This window comes from Anomaloglossus baeobatrachus, chromosome 6 (genome assembly GCF_048569485.1).
Source record: "Anomaloglossus baeobatrachus isolate aAnoBae1 chromosome 6, aAnoBae1.hap1, whole genome shotgun sequence".
Lineage (NCBI taxonomy): Eukaryota > Metazoa > Chordata > Amphibia > Anura > Aromobatidae > Anomaloglossus > Anomaloglossus baeobatrachus.
Window position 1 is genome coordinate 343,147,180 of NC_134358.1, and position 19,484 is coordinate 343,166,663.

At 45.4% G+C, this 19,484-nt stretch overlaps 1 protein-coding gene across 14 annotated transcripts in view; it reads left to right on the plus strand.

Moving 5' to 3' along the window:
* Nucleotides 1-19,484, plus strand: part of TRIO (trio Rho guanine nucleotide exchange factor) — a 3,493,742-nt gene that overhangs the window by 998,689 nt on the left and 2,475,569 nt on the right. For all 14 annotated transcript variants that reach the window (XR_012724343.1, XR_012724344.1, XR_012724345.1 and 11 more), the window contains exon 26: nt 18,868-18,983. Coding sequence is in view for 11 of the 14 variants with exons in the window: in XM_075314973.1 (XP_075171088.1) it covers nt 18,868-18,983 (116 nt within the window). In the remaining 3 variants the exon portion in view is untranslated. The remainder of the gene's footprint in view (nt 1-18,867; nt 18,984-19,484) is intronic.

The window sequence follows — 19,484 nt, forward strand, 5'->3', positions numbered from 1 at the left end:
TTTAGTCATGGTGCTCGTCGGGGTTCCTGCACTGTTCCCCCTCGATCGCCGCCGGGTCACTAAGTGATCTTAAAGCCTGGACCCGTCTCTCGCTGCCAGGAGCAGTGCCCGTGCCATTTCCGGCAGTTTAAATAGTATGATCGCAGCATTCAAGAGGCAGAGAGAGGAAACACTTACATCTCTCTGGCGAAAAAGGATTTTTTTTCCCCTAATGTGGCGCTTGCTATCTGTCGCATAGCCTTTCCGATGTAGGAGTGAGACACACATCTCCACAGCTCTCTTGCCCAGGCCACCCTTTCAGCCTCTTACCAGTGATGCAGCCATGCCCAAACTTCACATGGGCAGACCTTTCCTGCAAACAAACGACGGATCCTGAGACCGGTACAGATGGATCGCTTCCTGGCCTCCAATGCCTCCTCTCAAACCAAGATGGCGCCTTCAGGGAAACAGCAGCGCTCCTCACAGCATCAAGCTTCAGAAAGAGGGGATTCCCCATGCACCGCGTCCCGAGACTCCAGCGATGATGACATGGACTCTGAGGAGATGAATCGGTGACATAAATAAGCCCATCAATCTCTCGCCACCAAGCAGAGCTTGGAAACGTTAGTGTGCAGATTGGAGAAAACATATAAGAAGGAGATACATGCTCTGCAGAGGGAGTTAACAGAGAGAGTGGAGGGGATAAAGAGGACACAAGATGCAGCTCTGTTGGAGTTAAAATCACACCGTGAGGCACTTAACCATCACTCAGCCAGGCTGGAGGAGCTGGAGGCATGCCTGGAAGATCAGGAAAACCACAATAGGCAGAAAAATATCCGCATAAGCGGTTTCTAGGAATCCGTTTTGGCATCCAACTTAGATGCAGCAGCCCAGTAGATATTCACTCAAATCCTTGGGGAGGATCAGGCAACTACAGTGGAATTAGACTACATCCACAGAGCCCTGGGGCCAAAACCACCTAGCAATGCAAAACCTATGGATGTGGTATGCCGGGTACACCTGTATAAAACCAAAGAACGTATTATGACAGCAGCCAGATCCAAAGGCCTAATTGTCTTCCAGGACTCTCAGGTGATGCTTTTCCCTGACCTTGCCAGGCGTATCCTCATGCTGAGGTGGCCTTTGCGCTCCCAAATGGCTCAACTTCGGGACAAAAACATATTAAACAGATGGGGCTTCTACTTTCAACTAGTGGGCATAAAAGAGGGCAAGTTAGCGTTGTTTCGCTCCCTGGGGGATCTCCCTAAGTTCCTTGGAACCTTCGAGTTACCCATGAGAGACCTGCCTGACTGGCAGAAAAATTCACACCTGCCTGTAATCCCACCTGACTGGCAAGAGGCCCCATTAACAAAGAACAAGAAGAAATTTCACAAGCAAGTTCTTTTGGAGCCTCAGATATCCCCGTCTTGAAATCTCTCCTGCCATCTAGAGGATTCAAGAACTTAACTTACAAGTCGCTGGAAGTTGGGCCCAGCTGGACTCTGTCTAATCCCCCCAGCGGCTTTGAAGCAGTGATGCTGTAGTTGCTTTCCCGTCCATCTACCATCAACAGGATCTGGAAGTCCAAGATTCGTCTGTATCCATCCAGAAGGAAGAAACCGCAGAGAATGTCTCGTGACTTTTTCCCCCCCTTTTTTTTTTTCCTCCCCCCCTTACTCTTTTCCTTCACCTAACAATTTACCCTTCCTACCCTTCCAACCCTTGCCTTGCCCCCCCTCAGCCTGTGGTTGCCCTCCCGTCTTTACCCCCATTTTTTTTAACCCCCCCTTCTTACAGTTCACCTTAAGATCCACGTTGATGTTTATGATTAGTTCATTGTTTATGTAGAGGCTGATGGCAACACTGCTACATTGGCTAGGTTGCACTTCACCAATTCCACTGGTGTTATTTATTTAATTTAAATGGCTGGGATGGTCGGGCAGGGAGCTGGACCTGTTTTCGCCCCCCCCCCCCACACCCCGCAGTGCACAGAACAGAAGTTACTGTTCTCCTTAGGCACATTAAAGGCGAGACTAGCGTGCTCTCTCATAGCTAACTCGCAATGTCTTTAATCTTATATCTTCTATTCTTGTCTATGTTTCACTATTTCATTCCTTTTCTCCTCGTCCGGGTGGTCATAGTAGCCTCAAAAATGCAATTTACATTTTCTTATTAGTGCACAATGAATAATCTTAAGTTCTGCTCCTTAAATGTAAAGGGGCTTAAGATTCCTCATAAAAGAAGCCAAATAAGCTACAATATTCATAAACAGCGTGTTTCCATACTATTACTTCAGGAGACACACTTTAGACAAAATTCAGTACCTTGGTGCCCATCTAAATTTTAGTCAGCCTAGTTCCACAGCACCTGCCCAGACTCTTAAGTCCTGCGGAGTATCCATAGCCTTTCATAAATCTTTCACACCTGTGGTATTGGGGTCGCTCATAGACCCAATGGGCAGATACATTTTTCTGAAAATCTCCTGGGCCTCCTACAGTTTTGGAATAGCTAATGTGTACTTTCCCAATAAGGACCAGCAGAGATTTGGTGCGGGTTGTTTGACGCTACTGGAGGACTTCGCAGGCCCCCTTCCCCTGATACTTGGCGGCGACTTCAATCTACCAATGGATCCATCCATGGATGTCTCTTCGTGTAAGTCCTCATACTCCACCTCCTTTATACACAAAGTTAAAAAACAGCTCTAGAGCCTGCGGTTGGTGGATGTTTGGAGACCCAGACAAGAGAAACTACACATACTATTCCCTGCCACACTGACTTTATAGTAGGATTGACTATTTCTTCATATCCCAGACATTGCTAGACTTAAACATTGACACAAGGATTGGCTCGATCCTTTGGTGTGACCATGCCCCTATATTTTTCTCCATCCAACTTGACACAGCTGAGAGATCAGGCTTTACATGGTGCCTTAATGAGAACTTATTACGGGATACGATCTTCTTTGCAGACATAATCCCAGACAATCTCAAACTTCATAATGTATCATGAAGACGACCAGTCGGTCCCACCCATGAAGTGGGAGGCATTAAAATGTGTATTGATGGGAGTTCTCATTAATCATGGCAGCCGGCTTAAAAAAGAAAGGATGGAGGAGATTAAACAGCTCTCTTCCAAGATCTCTGACCTGGAAACTACTCATAAACGCACGCACGCCCAGGATGTGTTTGCCCAACTATCTACGGCCAGGCAGAAACTGCTATCCATCTTGGACCAGAGGTCGAGATATTGGTGAGAAAGACTTAAGGGTCGGTTCAATAAGCTGGGGAATCGGAGTGGCAAATTTTTGGCTAGAGCGCTGCATCCATGCAATCTGGCTACCCATGTACTATTCATAAATGACAAAACTAGGAAGAAAATTCAGAACAAAAGGGATATTGCAATGTTTTAGGGAATATTAAAAAGATCTATACAATATCAGGGGACATTTCTCTGACCTCCCCAAGCAACAACTACTGGAAAAAATTAGAGCCTACAGTACGTCCACTCTACCAGATTACCTGAATTAGACTCGATAAGTGATAAGCGCGGGTCTTGAGGAGAGCTTTTCATTGGAGGAGGTTGTGGATGTCATTAAAGATCTAAAGACGGAAAAGTCCAGGACCTGATGGGTTCACAGCAGGCTTTTATAAGCGATTTATGGACCAACTAAGCCCCCAATTCCTGTCCACATGTAATCATGTCTCAGGTGGCGGTTTATTTCCGAAGCTGGCACTGGCAGCACACACAATTGTTCTCCCAAAGCCTGGCAAGGACCTTCCCAGTATGGCAGTTACAGACCAATATCATTAATCAACATAGATATTAAAATGTATGCCAATCTGATCTCAAATAGATTGCAGCCGCTCCTTCCACAGCTGATTGGCACTGACCAGGTGGGGTTCGTTAATGGACATGAGTCAAGAGACAACACAAATCGCGCAATGTCTTTTATTGATAAGGTGAGGAGGACTGGGATACCTATGTGCATCCTGTCAATAGACACTGAAAAAGCCTTCAACAGGGTGCACTGGGAATTTATGTTCCAGGTCCTTGAGGCAGTGGGACTACAGCAAACAATGCTACACAACTCCCTCTGCTCAGATTAGGGTTAACGGTGGCACTTCCCAGCCCTTTGACATTAAAGGCCCAGTCACACTAAACAACTTACCAGTGATCCCAACAACGATACAACCTGATAGGGATCGGTGGTAAGTTGCTAGGAGGTCGCTGGTGAGATATCACACTAAGCGACGCTCCAGCGATCCCACCAGCAACCTGACCTGGCAGGGATCGCTGGAGCGTTGCTATACAGGTTGCTGGTGAGCTGTCACACAGGCAGATCTCACCAGCAACCAGTGACCAGCCCCCAGCCAGCAGCGACACGTGGAAGCGATGCTGCGCTTGGTAACTAAGGTAAATATCAGGTAACCAACCCGATATTTACCTTGGTTACCAGCGCACACCGCTTAGCGCTGGCTCCCTGCACTCCTAGCCAGAGTACACATCGGGTTAATTACCCAATGTGTAGTCTGGCTATGTGTGCAGGGAGCCGACACTGGCATCGTGAGAGCGTCAGACGCTGGTAACGAAGGTAAATATCGGGTAACCAAGGAAAGGGCTTCTTGGTTACCCGATATTTACATTGGTTACCAACGTCCGCAGAAGCCGGCTCCCTGCTTCCTGCACATTTAGTTGTTGCTCTGTCACTGTCACACACAGCGATGTGTGCTTCACAGCGGGAGAGCAACAACTAAAAAATGGTCCAGGACATTCAGCAACAACCAACGACCTCACAGCAGGGGCCAGGTTGTTGCTGGATGTCACACACAGCAACATCGCTAGCAAGTCGTGCCTCAGCAGTGATGTTGCTAGTGATGTTGCTTAGTGTGACGGTACCTTAAGAATCAAACACGGCAGGGGTGCCCATTGTCCCCCCTGCTTTATGTTCTCACAATGGAACATCTGGCTGTGGTGTTGAGGTCCAATCAATCAATTAAGGGGGTCCCAAATCCATGCAGAGAGGACAAGCTAGCTCTTTTTGCTGACAACTTGTTACTGTTCGTAAACCCATTGACGAGCATACCAAATATTATGCAGGAACTACACAGATTTGGCTCACTGAACAACTTCAAAATGAACATGCACAAGTCAGAGGCACATATTATCACCCTCACCCATGAGATGACTGAACCAGCTCCGCATGTCGTTCCCGTTTCACTAGCAGGGAAAGTCACTGCCATATCTTGGCATTGAGCTGACAGAAGATGTCCCATCCCTATATAGAGCTAATATTTTTTAAATCCTGGGGAAGGTAGAGACAGACCTCCTGAAATGGAATAAACTGCCGATATCTTGGTTCGGCAGAGTTAATAATATCAGGATGGATGTGCTGCCTCGCCTGCTTAATTTTTTCCAGACAATTCCTATACCTTTGCCAGCATCCTTTTTCACAGGATTAAAATCGGCCATAATTAGATTTGTTTGGGCCCGTCTTCGGTTGGCCTATAAAGTTTTGATCAATCCTAGGCACACTGGGGGAACAGGCCTCCCAGATTTAAAAAAATATCACCTCGCTGCTATGGGGACATGTCTTCTTTATGATTGAGGATTGATCACAATAAATCCTCCAAGCACTGGGTTGAGGTGGAAATGTCACAGACTGAATACGCTTCTCTTGTGGAGCTGTGGTCGTCAGCTCCCCAGCGCTTGAATATTCACACCAGGCCATTCCTTTTGAAGAGTCTGATCTTGCTTCTTAGGCTGGAAACACATCTATGCGAGTAAAATCGGTCCGAGTTGGCTGTAAAAAACTCGGCTGATTTTAGTTCACGTTAGGTCAGAGTGCAATGCAACTGCACTGCGATCCTGAGATTTTTCTCATTATTGCAGTGCGTGTGCACTGCGTGTGTGATCCGTGTGTGATCCTTTTTTTTCTCAGCAGCCACAGACAGCCATGTAGCAGTGCTGAATGGCAGATGACAGCAGACACAGACAGAGCTGCACGATCAGAATGAACTCAGGTGAACTTCACCCGACTTCATTGTCATCCCGCGGCTCTGTCTATGTTGCGTCCTGATAAGCAGTCACCCGTGAAGGACTCACCAGTGACCGCTATTCCCCTGAGTGACTGAATTGAGCAGCGCGATTAGCGCGGCTGTCACTCAGGTTACCCGCGGTCAGCTGGATCCTCCCCCCATGACCGCAACTCACCTGTGACTTCATTGCTGTCACTCGGGCGACTTGCTGTCACAGTTGGAGGATCCAGCGGTGGATGCGAGTTACCTGAGTGGCAGGACAGCTAATCGCGCGGCTCACATCAGTTGCTGTGTGGAGCTGACAGGAGCGGCAGTGTCTTCTACAGCTCCTGTCGCCTTCATGTAGCAGAGCTGGAAGCGACGCTGGACCTCCGTGGATTCCGTCGGACATGGATGCTTTTTTTGCGTACTTAATGAAGTGGTAAACGAGGGTCTTTGTTATTGTTTATTATTTCAAATAAAGGATTGTTTCACTTTGTGTGTGTTTATTAACTTGAATTTACAGGTTAATCTTTGGGGGTGTCTCATAGACACCTGCAATGATTAATCTAGGATTTCGTGGCAGCTATGGGCTGCCATTAACTCCTTATTACCCTGATTGCCAACGCACCAGGGCAAATCGTGAAGAGACGGGTACAGTCCCAGAACAGTCGCATCTAATAGAAGCGGCCATTCTGGGCGGCTGCTAGCTGATATTTTTGGGCTGGGGGGCTCCCCATAACGTGGAGCTCCCCATCCTGAGAATATCAGCCTTCAGCCGTATGGCTTTATCTGGCTGGTATTAAAATTTGGGGGGACCGCACGCCGTTTTTTTAAAATTATTTATTTATTTATTTTACTGCACACCATAGACACACCCACCGGCTGCTGTGATTGGTTGCAGTAAGACAGCTGTCACTCAGCGTGGGGGCGTGTCTGACTGCAACCAATCATAGGTGCCGGTGGGTGGGTAAAGCAGGGAATACGAGATTGAATAATGAGCGGCCGGCTTTTTCAAAAGAGGAGAAGCCGCCGGAGCAGTGTGAACGCCGTGCAGCGCCGCGCTGGTGATCGGGGATCGGTGAGTATGAGAGAGGGGGGGGAGGGATAGACCGATATGGACAGAGAGTGAGGGACAGAGATAGTGACCGACAGACCCGACCGACAGAGAATAGAGACCGAGAGGGAGAGACCCGACTGACAAAGATTAGTGATTGACAGACATTGTGAGACATCACTCGTTTCCAGTGTTTTAGGAAACATGCGAGAAATGTATTTAGAAAATCGGATGTCACTAGGATGGTGTGAGTGCCGTCCCGTGACATCCGATTTTTTACACGCTCCCATAGACTTGCATTGGAGAGACTCGCAGTAGAAACTCGCAAAAAAGCAGCATGCTGCGATTTTTTTCTCAGTCCGATTTGGAGTGAGAAAAAAATCGCAAATGCGAGCTGAATCATTCACTAACATATGTCCGATTCCAATGCGAGATTTTCTCGCATTGCTCTACTGCGAGAAACTCGCAAGTGAGAAGCAGCCCTTAAAAGTTCTAACTCGTCTCTGGGCATGTCCTTCATACGTGGCCCATAGACACCCATTCACAACAATCCTTTATTTCCGAAAGACCTGACAGACAACATTTTTCTACATAAGACCAGAAGTCAGGTGTTAATAATAATAAGAGATTTCATGTTCAATGTGGGAGTGGGCCCCTCCATTCCTTCTTTCCAAACAACCTGATCCCCGCAGGCGCATGGCTCGGCTATGTACAACTGAAGAGCTTTATTAATTCCGTCACGCCACTTACAAATCTCTGGAGACCCTTGACACCCTGTGAGTCTCTGTGTCTGGGGGGGGACCCTCCAGGGCATAAGTTGTTCCAGGCTTGGACGTATGGATTGGAGGATGACCCTCCCTTTTTCTCAAATGGGAGGTGGAGGTGGGGAGAACCCTCTCTCCTGAGGAATACTCGAAAATTATGCTCTTTACTCATAAGTCATCATTAGATGTAGTGTCACAGGAGAGGGGCTACAAAATAGTCTCCAGGTGATACCGAAGTCCTTCAAGAGTCCATTCCATTTGCAGCATCCGACAGACAGGGACTACTCCTTCTATTCCGCGGTCCATGACTTGTACTCAAGTCTGGACCACTTCTTTATCAGACACAGAGACCTCCACTGCCTGCTGGATGCTGAAATAGATGAGATTGTATTCTCCGACCACTCCTTGATAATCCTCAATGTTTCCCTGATGCGCCCGATTATCAAACAGGGCCAGTGGATATTGAATACTTCTCTATTGGCTGACCAGGTGACTATGCTGGAGGTACAGACGATGGTAAAAGAATATTTTGACCTCTGCGCGGGGGGAGACACCACACCCGCTGTAACGTGGGAAGCCCATAAATGTGTAGTGAGAGGACTGTTTATAAAACATGGAGCCCGTATGAAGCGGGAGAGAAATGCGGAGATGGAATCTCTACTTGTCGACATACACGCCCTGGAGAGGATCCACAAAGACCGCTTAGACGACGGTGCTAAAACCCTTCTCATTCAAAAAAGAGAGAAGCTGAAATCGCTAATCTCTAATAAAGCTAAGGCCTTGCTAACTCGCTGCCGGAGGCATTTTTACGAATTCGGTAACAAAAACAGTAGGACCTTGGCCAGGGCATTGTGGACCCTGAGGTTGAGGGGATATGTACCTCACATACAGAAGCAATTGGGTGAGAGGGCCTCGCTTCCGGGCGACATAGCTTCAGCATTTAGGGACTTTTACACTGCCCTATACTCCATTGATGACATCCTGACGGAGGATGATAGGAAGACAGCTAGGGAACGCATCCAGGACTACATAAGATTCTCAGGCCCCCTGAGGCTCACTCTGGAAGATATAGAGACATTGGAGGCTCCGATAACCGAAATGGAATTCGCCTCGGTCCTAATGAAATCCCCCACGGGTAAGGCACCGGGACCGGATGGACTTCCGCTGTCCTATTACAAGAGGTTAGGTCCTATACTATCCCCTCACTTTCTGGCAGCATTCAATAATATCTCAGCATGCACATCCTCTCCACTACCCAGGGACTCTCTAGCGGCTAACATCGTGGTCATTCCCAAGGAGGGGAGGGACCCCACCTGCTGTGCCAATTATCGTCCAATCTCCCTGCTTAATGTAGACTTAAAGTTGTTTGCTAAGATTCTAGCTGATCGGCTGTCCCCTATGTTAGGGGTTATAGTTCATTCTGATCAGGCGGGTTTCATGTTGGGCAGGGAGGCTAGCGATAACACCACGAGGGCCATCAACCTGATTCATAGGGCTAGGTCAGATGGTGGATCGCTAATGCTGTTGTCCACGGACGCTGACAAGGCGTTCGACCGAGTCGGTTGAATGTTTTTGGATGGGGTCATGGCATCTCTGGGATTGGGGGGCAACATGCTCAGATGGATAGGATCTCTCTATAATTCACCGTCGGCCTGCATACGGGTTAACGGGGTGTTGTCGGAGAGATTCCCTATAGCCAATGGCACAAGGCAGGGCTGTCCTCTTTCCCCATTAATGTTTATACTTACATTAGAACCCCATGTTGCGACACATTCGGAAGAACTTGAGCATCAAAGGGCCCAAGATAGGCAGCGCGACCCATCAGATAGCAGCCTTTGCGGACGACCTATTATTTTTCATCACAGACCCAATCACATCACTCCCAGCGCTAATGCAGGAATTGAATCGCTACTCCTCACTCTCAGATTTTAAGATTAACTTGTCTAAATCGGAGGCACTAAGCGTTAACCTCCCCTCGGGAGTAGTCTCACAGCTGCGGGGAGCCTTTGACTTCCAATGGGCCCCGAAGTACCTGCGATACCTGGGACTCAAATTGTCAGCAGATGTGAGCTCCTTATTCAAGCTGAACTTTACTCCTCTCCTCCAAAAAATAAAAGAAGATTTTAAAACCTGGTCAAAAGGAACGCTTACGTGGTTTGGACAGTCAGCAATCCTTAAGATGAATATCTTCCCAAGATTGCTGTACCTCCTTCAGACCATGCCCATCGGGTCCCCAAGACCTTATTTAGAGAAGTCTCTTCTATGCAAACGAGGTTCTTGTGGGCAAACAAGCCGGCGAGATTGGTGCGGTCGCTGTTGTGTAGACCTAGAACCCGGGGTGGGCTGGGCCTCTCAGATCTCAAGGCATACTATGTAGCTACTCACTTAGCCAGAGTGGTGGACTGGTGCAGGCATTCCAAGTCCAAACCCTGGGTGTCGGTGGAGCAGAGCTTCACGGATATTCCACTAGCGGCTTAGGACCCATCCCACGATTGGCGCCACGCTATCTTGTTGTTCTCAAGAGGTGGTCCGGAGATCCCTAATCCCTTTACCCTCCCCCCTCTCCCCGATCATTGGTGCTCCAGATTTCCCCCCGGGTCTCTCTAACCCGGTGTTTCGCCTATGGATCTCCCGAAATAGATTTCGAGCCCACCAAATTGGAGTTGAGGGGCATTGGCCAACGTCGGAGGAACTCCGTAACTTCCGGGTCCCCGGACCTTTGGGCCTGTGGCGTTTTATGCAGCTTCGACATTTTCTGTGCTCTCTACCAGACTATAGTCAGTTTGACAGACCCCCTCACCGAATTCGAGAAGTTATGCATGGAGGGGGGGACCCTTAGACACTCACTGGCCATCTCACATACCATGCTAAACAACTCCACGGATCTGCCTCCTCCTCGGTTCCTTCTGCAGTGGGAGTCGGACCTGGACCTCACCCTTTCTGCCACGCAGAGAATTAAAGTGTTGTCCCTTGCTCACAAAGCATCCATCAGTTCAAAACTTCAAGAAGCCAACTATAAATGCATTTCCTGGTGGTATAGGGTCCCAACAAAACTCCACAGGATGTTCCCAGCAGTGGACCCGGGGTGCTGGAGATGTGGCACAGGGGAGGGAGACTTCCTACACATATTTTGGGAATGCCCTGCGCTACAGCAGTTTTGGGAGGGGGTGCGGGGAGTGATCAGGCATGTGACTGGACACACGCAGATCCTGGGCCCGGAACTCTTCCTGCTCCAATTATCAGAGTCCTCTGTCCGTGCGTACAAAGGGTCTCTGTTAAGCTTCCTGGTGATGGCCGCTAGGACGTGCATCCCTCTGAGGTGGAGATCCCCTTCCCCATCGACGTTATCGATGTGGGCAAATAGGGTGAACGAATTGTTGTACATGGAGGACCTGACAGCGTCTCTTTACGATAGACATGAGGCCTTTCACAAGACTTGGTTCTCCTGGATCGAGTTTAAATACTCTAATGACTACGGCACATGGATTCCCCCTGATTGAGGGGGGCCCCATTGATGCTGTGGGACGGAGGTGCTCTGAGAGGGTGGATCCTTGCCTTGTGTTCGTTCGTGTCCCAGTGTCTTTCCCTTCCTTCCCCCTTTCCCCTTATGTATCCCCCCCACCCCCGCTCTTTTCTCGCTAAACCTTTCTTGTCTTACTCGTTTCTTTTTTCTCTCTTTCTTAATCTACCCGGGTATTTCCGTACTATAAAACCTTTGGTAAACATGCAGAGGTCAAAATGTTGAAAATATTCATGTGTCACAGTTAGTCTGTTATACAATGGTTGTGAAATGTATTGCAATTGATCCAGACTGGAATGATTCCATGTTTATGGTTAAATAAAGAATTTTAAAAAAAAAAGAGTCCATTCCATGTTCCCATCTGTCTCTGATACCTGTTGGAGGTGCACAAATGATCGTGGCTCATATCTCCATACATGGTGGTCCTGTTCGCCTGTCCAGCGTTTTTGGATGATGTGTTTGCCCTACTAAATAAAGTGGAATCATCCAGATTTGAACCAACTCCGGAGTTGGCCCTCCTGTTATTGAGCTCTATTTTAATTTCCAGTTACAAAAAGGGTCTTTTAAAGCACTTTTTGACGAGAGCAAAGAGCCTAATCCCCAGGTATTGGAGGCAAACAATGGTACCCTCGCGGGCAGAGTTTGTGGCTGAGATAAATCTGATCCTCTGGATGGAGGAGTTGGTTGGCCAGGCGACAGATTCGAAAGAGAGGGTGACCAGGCTGTGGACGCCGTGGATAATGTGTAGGGAGACACCTGACCTGATATCCTGGCTGCAAGCCTAAAGCCCGCTTTACACACTACAATATATCTTACGATGTGTCGGCGGGGTCACGTCGTAAGTGACGCACATCCGGCATTGTAAGGTACATTGTAGTGTGTAGCAGCTCTGTGCGATTACGGTAATACGTTCATCGCACGCACGTCGTTCATTCCTCATGGATTGAACGTCAGGTTGTTCATCGTACCCGGGGTAGCACACATCGCAGTGTGTGACACCCCGGGAACGATGAACAGATCTTACCTACGTCCTGCAGCTCCCGGCCAGCAATGCGGAAGGAAGGAGGTGGGCGGGATGTTTATGTCCCGCTCATCTCTGCCCGTCCGCTTCTATTGGCCGGCTGCCGAGTGACGTCGATGTGACACCGAACGTCCCTCCCACTCCAGTAAGTGGACGTTCGCCGCCCACATCAAGGTCGTATGGACGGGTAAGTACGTGTGACGGAGGTTAATCATTTGTGCGGCACATTAAACAAAATTGAACGTGCCGCACATACGATGGGGGCGGTTACGATGCATACGATATCGTATGCAGAATCGCAACATGTAAAGCTGGCTTTAGATTAGAGGCATGCAATTTACTTGAAATTCCATCCCATGCATGAAACAGTGTTGGGAACAGAGTACGACCCAGACGGAGTATCTACTTGACCTTACCTCCTTTTCTTTTCTTTCCTTCCTTCTCCTCTTATGTCTTCTTCTTCCACCTTCTCTCACATGTTTATACTGCGCAATGCATATACTGCCAATTAAAAATATTGTATTAAGGTTTTTAATGTTCCTCTTTTTATGACCTTATTAAATGAGGCAGAATATACTTTGATTGGTACTCTAGTTACTACGCACCACTTGAGTGTCATTCCAAAGTGATGTGTTCTGATGAATGTCGTTAAATTGACTTTACCTATATAATCAAAGATACTGTTTAAACAGAATTATTTTGAGCTAACTAATGTCCTCAAGCTTTGAGCTGTTACAATCTACACATTTTAATTTGTAAACCTGCTTTTCTTTTCTAATGAAATCTGATTTACACTAAGTCATGGGTTGAACTCAATGGACTAAGTCTACCTTCAAACTTAAACACTATGAAACTATAAAATGAACACAGACTGTTGTCCCTTCTGTTTCGGAAATAATTGAAAGAGTTCCTACTCATAATATATTAGAATAGTCCTATGCCTTAACAGGTTTGTCCACTACTAAGACTATGCCTTCTCATTCTCCATGTTTGGCTCCATTAAAATTAAAAAACACTTCTACTCACCTACAAGCTGACATCGTTGCAACGGCGCTGGTGGCTTCTGTTCTCTGGGCTCACGTGAGGTTGTGATGTCACACGAACCCCCCACTAATCACCGCCAGACACTGTCTCTTAGCCTTCAGGTATATGAATAGTCAACAGGAAGTGAGCGCTGCGGCTGAACACTCACTTCCTGTTAATTACTTAGATGTCCGAAGGCGGGAGAGAGAAGCTGGTGGTGATTGGGCTCGGGCTCGCTTGACGTCACAACCTAACGTTCACTCCGGGAATGCAACAGCTGGCATCGCGGGAACCTCGTCACCATGGAAGGGGAGTAAAAGAGTTTTTATTTTAAAAAGACAAAGCATAGGGAATTAGAAAGGGCTGTCCAAGTAGTGAACAACTTTTATGAACAAATTTGCAGAAATATGATATAAAATGGTCTGTTTGGAATACAATATACCCACCTAATAGAAAAGCCTGTTCATAAATAGAAATACATGTACGATACATAATTACCAGTAACATTTAACCCCTTCACGACCTTGGACGGATCTATCCGTCATGGATCGTTTCCCTTTAAGCTCCGCCCCCTGCTGCGGGCAGGCGGCGGCGGTCGGCACACATATCAGCTGTTTTCAACAGTTGACGTGTGCCTGCATGTTGCGAGTGAAATCTCTTCCACTCGCAACATTTAACCCCTTAAATCTTGCTGTCAAAGTCTGGCAGCGAGATCTATATGCGCGCAGCCATGTTTTTTACTTACCGCCGCCCCCACTGGAAGTCACGTGAGTGATCACGTGACTTTCGGTGGTTGCCATCGTAGCACAGTGTCATGTGATGATGCCTGCAGCTACGAAGTTTCACTTTCGTTTTTCCTCGGCACGGAGCAGAGGGAAGCAGAAAGTGACTGTATCTGCTGTTTACAGCTGTATAGCTGTGATCAGCAGATAGATAAGAGCGATCAGATTGCTGATCGCTATAGCCCCCTAGGGGGACTAGTAAAATAAAAAAGTAAAAAAAAAGTTTTAATAAATTAAAAAAAACAAAAAACCTAAAAGTTCAAATCACCCCCCTTTAACCCCATTGAAAATTAAAGGGTTGAAAAATAAATAAATATACACATATTTGGTATCGCCGCATTCAGAAATGCCCGATCTATCAAAATATAAAATCAATTAATCTGATTGGAATTTTTTTTGCCACTATGCCGTTTACCAAACGCCAAAATTACGTTTTTTGGTCGCCGCGTGTTTTACGCAAAATCCAATAACAGGCGATCAAAACGAAGTATCTGCGCAAAAATGGTACCATTAAAAATGTTAGCTTTGAGATGCAAAAAATAAGCCGTCACTGAGCTATAGATCCCGAAAAATGAGAACGCTACGTGTTTCGGAAAATGGCGCAAAACGTGCGCCACTTTTATTGGACAAACTTGTGAATTTTTTTAACCCCTTAGATACAAGTAAACCTACACATGTTTGATGTCTACAAACTTACACCGACCTGAGGCATTACATAGATACATCAGTTTTACCATATAGTGAACACGGTGAATAAAACATCCCAAAAACTATTGTGCGATCACACTTTTTTTGCAGTTTTTCCACACTTGGAATTTTTTTTCTGTTTTCCAGTACAATATATGGTAAAACCTATGATTTCATTTAAAAGTACAACTCGTCCTGCAAAAAACAAGCCCTCATATGGCAAGATTGACGGAATAATAAAAAAGTTACGGCTCTCGGAAGAAAAGGAGCAAAAAACAAAAATGGAAAGTGTCTAGGGCCTGAAGGGGTTAATATATTATATGAGCAATTTACCTAATAGTTATTTCTATTTGCAGTGTTAGCCTTAGGTTGACCTACTAGTGCTATTATTTTTATTTCTATATTAATCCTGCCCCACCCATATTCCTACTACCTCTCCTCCTCCCCTCCCCCTACCACTAACCCTCTTCCTCTTTTTATTCAACTATTATTTAATTTTTTTTTATTTTAGTAAAATAACTTTTTTGTGGTTTTACCAAATTTTTTATTTACCAGAAAAAAAAATATATTTTAATGACAAAATCATGACAGAAATGTTATACTCAACACATCTGTTATGCTATTTTTTATGATGTATCCTTCTCCCTATTTTACCATTTTTTTCCCTGTTTTCCCCCCACACTCTACCTTGAGTGTCCTTTTCCTTTGTTTATCCCTTAATAATATAATAATTTAAAAATCTTAATAAAAATTGTTGTTTTTTTTTTCTTTGATGTGTAAATCACGGGAAAGGGAAAAATGTGAAATACAAACAACACAACATGTTATGTATGTTTTATTAGTTATACATGTTTTCTGTGATTTTAGGTATGAATATACACTGTTGCGCAGAAGTGAACAATGTTTTGAACTTTTCTCTTTCAGGCGTCATATCTCACCATCCACTACATTGTTGAGCTTAACACAACCTTCATTTTGTAAACAATTATCTTGGCTATGTCATACATAAATTTGACTTGCAACTATTTAGCATATAAATTTTGCAGATTCTTGTCATGTCACTGCATTGTTACTGTTTTGCCCCTATTAATCTAAATTAAAATGTTTATTATTTTGTTATTATTTCGTAAATCTACCTTTTGTTTTTAACGCTGCTTTAATTCTTCTGGAAATCCTATGGATCAGATTCAAGCACCCCTCAACCGAAATCTGATCCCAGGTCTCTTATGTTCCCAGTGTTGGTGCAACTGGTCAATTCACTTTGGCATGTATACAGGTTTTTATTCAACTGTACCCACAAGTGTTAAATTGGGTTGAGGTCTATGGACTGTGGGGGCCAATCCAGCACCTCTACTTCATTGTCATTGAACCATTTGTTCTCCAATTTTGACATATGATTGGGGTCATTATCCTGCTGAAACACTACCGTTGCGTAGTACCCATAGTACTCAAGTTTATGAAGTAACTCAACTTAACAATACTGACATGTAGCTGAACATTGAGATCACCATTGATCCTGCTCAGGAATCCAACGTCTTTGGCTGTGAAAATGCCCCATATCATCAGGCTTCCTTCACCGAACATGACCGTTCCTTCATTTTTTCAATCCGTTGGCCCCTTTTTTCCTTGTTTTTTCCAGACCCATTTGCACCCATCAAAGCCTGGGTACCCGCATGCTAATAATAAAAAGTTATTTTTCTCCATTTTTTTTTTACATAATCTTCCCTGATCTTAATCTCCGTGTAATTACATTAAAGGCCCAGTCACACTAAACAACTTACCAGCGATCCCAACAACGATACAACCTGATAGGGATCGCTGGTAAGTTGCTAGGAGGTCGCTGGTGAGATGTCACACTAAGCGACGCTCCAGCGATCCCACCAGCAACCTGACCTGGCAGGGATCGCTGCAGCGTCGCTACACGTGGAAGCATGCTGCGCTTGGTAACTAAGGTAAATATCGTGTAACCAACCCGATATTTACCTTGGTTACCAGCGCACACCGCTTAGCGCTGGCTCCCTGCACTCCTAGCCAGAGTACACATCGGGTTAATTACCCGATGTGTACTCTGCTACATGTGCAGGCAGCAGGGAGCCAGCTTCTGCGGACGCTGGTAACCACGGTAAACATCGGGTAACCAAGAAGCTCTTCCCTTGGTTACCCGATATTTACCTTCGTTACCAGCGTCCGCTGCTCTCACGTTGTCAGTGCCGGCTCCCTGTTCCCTGCACTCCTAGCCACAGTACACATCGGGTTAATTACCCGATGTGTAGTCCAGCTATGTGTGCAGGGAGCCGGCACTGACAGCGTGAGAGCGGCGGACGCTGGTAACGAAGGTAAATATCGGGTATCCAAAATAAGGGCTTCTTGGTTACCCGATGTTTACCGTGGTTACCAGCGTCCGCAGAAGCCGGCTCCTGCTGCCTGCACATTCAGTTGTTGCTCTCTCGCTGTCGCACACAGCGATGTGTGCTTCACAGCGGGAGAGCAACAACTAAAAAATGGTCCAGGACATTCAGCAACAACCAACGACCTCACAGCAGAGGCCAGGTTGTTGCTGGATGTCACACACAGCAACGTCGCTAGCAAGTCGTGCCTCAGCAGCGATGTTGCTAGCGATGTTGCTAGCGATGTTGCTTAGTGTGACGTGGCCTTAACCCTACATGGTCATAATGTAATTATGTATTTGTGAGGAGCCAACTTGTTGTTGTCTGATATTTCGCCAGGACGTTCATCTCTTTGCAATTAGATGAATAAACAGACTTAATTGCATAGTCTTCCAACTGTCATGGCACTCACAGGGTTCAGTTTGGCAATTTTCTTGGCTGAGAGACCGCTATCGATGAGCTGGATAATGCAGTTTCTCTTTTCTGGGAAAATCATCTTCATTGCTGCTCCTCGATTCAAATCAGTGACTATTCATTTAGGAATCAGCCTAATTAAACACTGAGCTATTAAGGAATGTGAGAACAGGTTGTAATTTGTAGTATACATGAAGAAAATGATTTTTCAAAGACCAGAGGTAAAACAGTTACAATGCACTAACATGACAAGAATCTGTATAACTAATCATATGGTAAATAGTTGGAAGTTAAATTTATCTATGATGTAGTCAAGATGATTGTCTATAAAATTAAGTTCATCTCACGCTCAAAGCTATAGTGGATGGTGTCATATGGAGCCTAAAAGTCAGAAGCTCAAGACATTCCTACCCTTTTGCCATTCAGTGTAGAATATAAAATTATTATTGACATAATTCAATTGCACTTTTGGATAAATGTTGTTAAAGTGAAAGTTAATCTGATTGACACATAATGGAAGTGTTTGTGAGACACATTCTATATGTGGCTTTTGACTTGTCAGATACTTGTTGAGTGACATTCATGACTGTCTCCAAACAAGTTGGGAGTTGGAGCTGCTGCTGATGTTACATGGCAGCACATTGACTTGCATTACTTTTGACCTCCAGACGTGTTTCCAAGGGTGCAATCAGGGAAGTATCTTGTGATTATATTCCCTGCTTATATTAAGTGGTTTGTTAACTTCGCGGACAACCCATTCTCATTCCCCATGTTTGGCCCCATTAAAATAAAAAAAAATAATCTTATACTCACCCCATGTGCCAGCGCCATTCCAGCCATGATGACTCTTACATTCCCAAGCCTGACGTGAGGTTGTTACTTCACGCAAGCTGCTCGCCCACTCAACACGGGCTTCTCTCCCTGCCTTCGGACGAATGAGTAACCATCAGGAAGTGCAATATGTCCGAAGGTCGGGAGAGGTAACCCAGCTGTGATTGGGTGTGAGGCACGCGTGATGTCATAAACTAACATGAGACACAGGAACGCAAATGCTGGCATTGCTGGAAGGACGTTGGCAGTGGATCTGAATATAATTTTTTTTTATTTTCATGTGGAATGAGAAAGAGTTGTCCTAGTAGTAGACAACTCCTTTAAGTATTCATTTTTATTGAAAATTTGTGACTGTATTTTTATTTTAACTGACTTTCTTTCAATGCAGAGTAAAAGCCTGCAGTTAGACATAATTCCAGGGAATGCAGCAGGATGTGAAGTAAAGCTTCGAGATGCTGCACATGAGCTTAATGAAGAAAAAAGGAAGTCTGCTCGTAGAAAAGAGTAATGTATTTTTTAATTTTTATATTTTATTGTTGTTTCATTTCCTTTTTATTAAAAGGTAACCTGCTATAAGATTCATGTTGCCTAAAACATAGGCAACATGAATCAAACACTGGAAATTACAGCAAGGTATGTTTTACACTAAAATGCTGTAGAGATTCACATACATACACTGCATTTCAAAATGTAGCCTTCTAACACAGCAAACACAATGTACCATTAGAACACTGAAGTGGTGGTTGTTGGAAATGGGCCTCTATACACTTACGTAGATATTGTATTAAAAACCAGACATTTGCAGCTAGAATAGTCATTTACCACATTAACAATGTCTAGAGTGTATTTCTGTTTAATTTAATGTTAGCTTCATTGAAAAAAAAAATGTGGTATTCTTTTAAAAATAAGGAAATATCTAAGTGACCCTAAACTTTTGAACTGTAGCGTATTCTGAAAAGCTGGCCAGGGACTTTGTTTTCACTGACTAGTCAAAGGCAAATATCT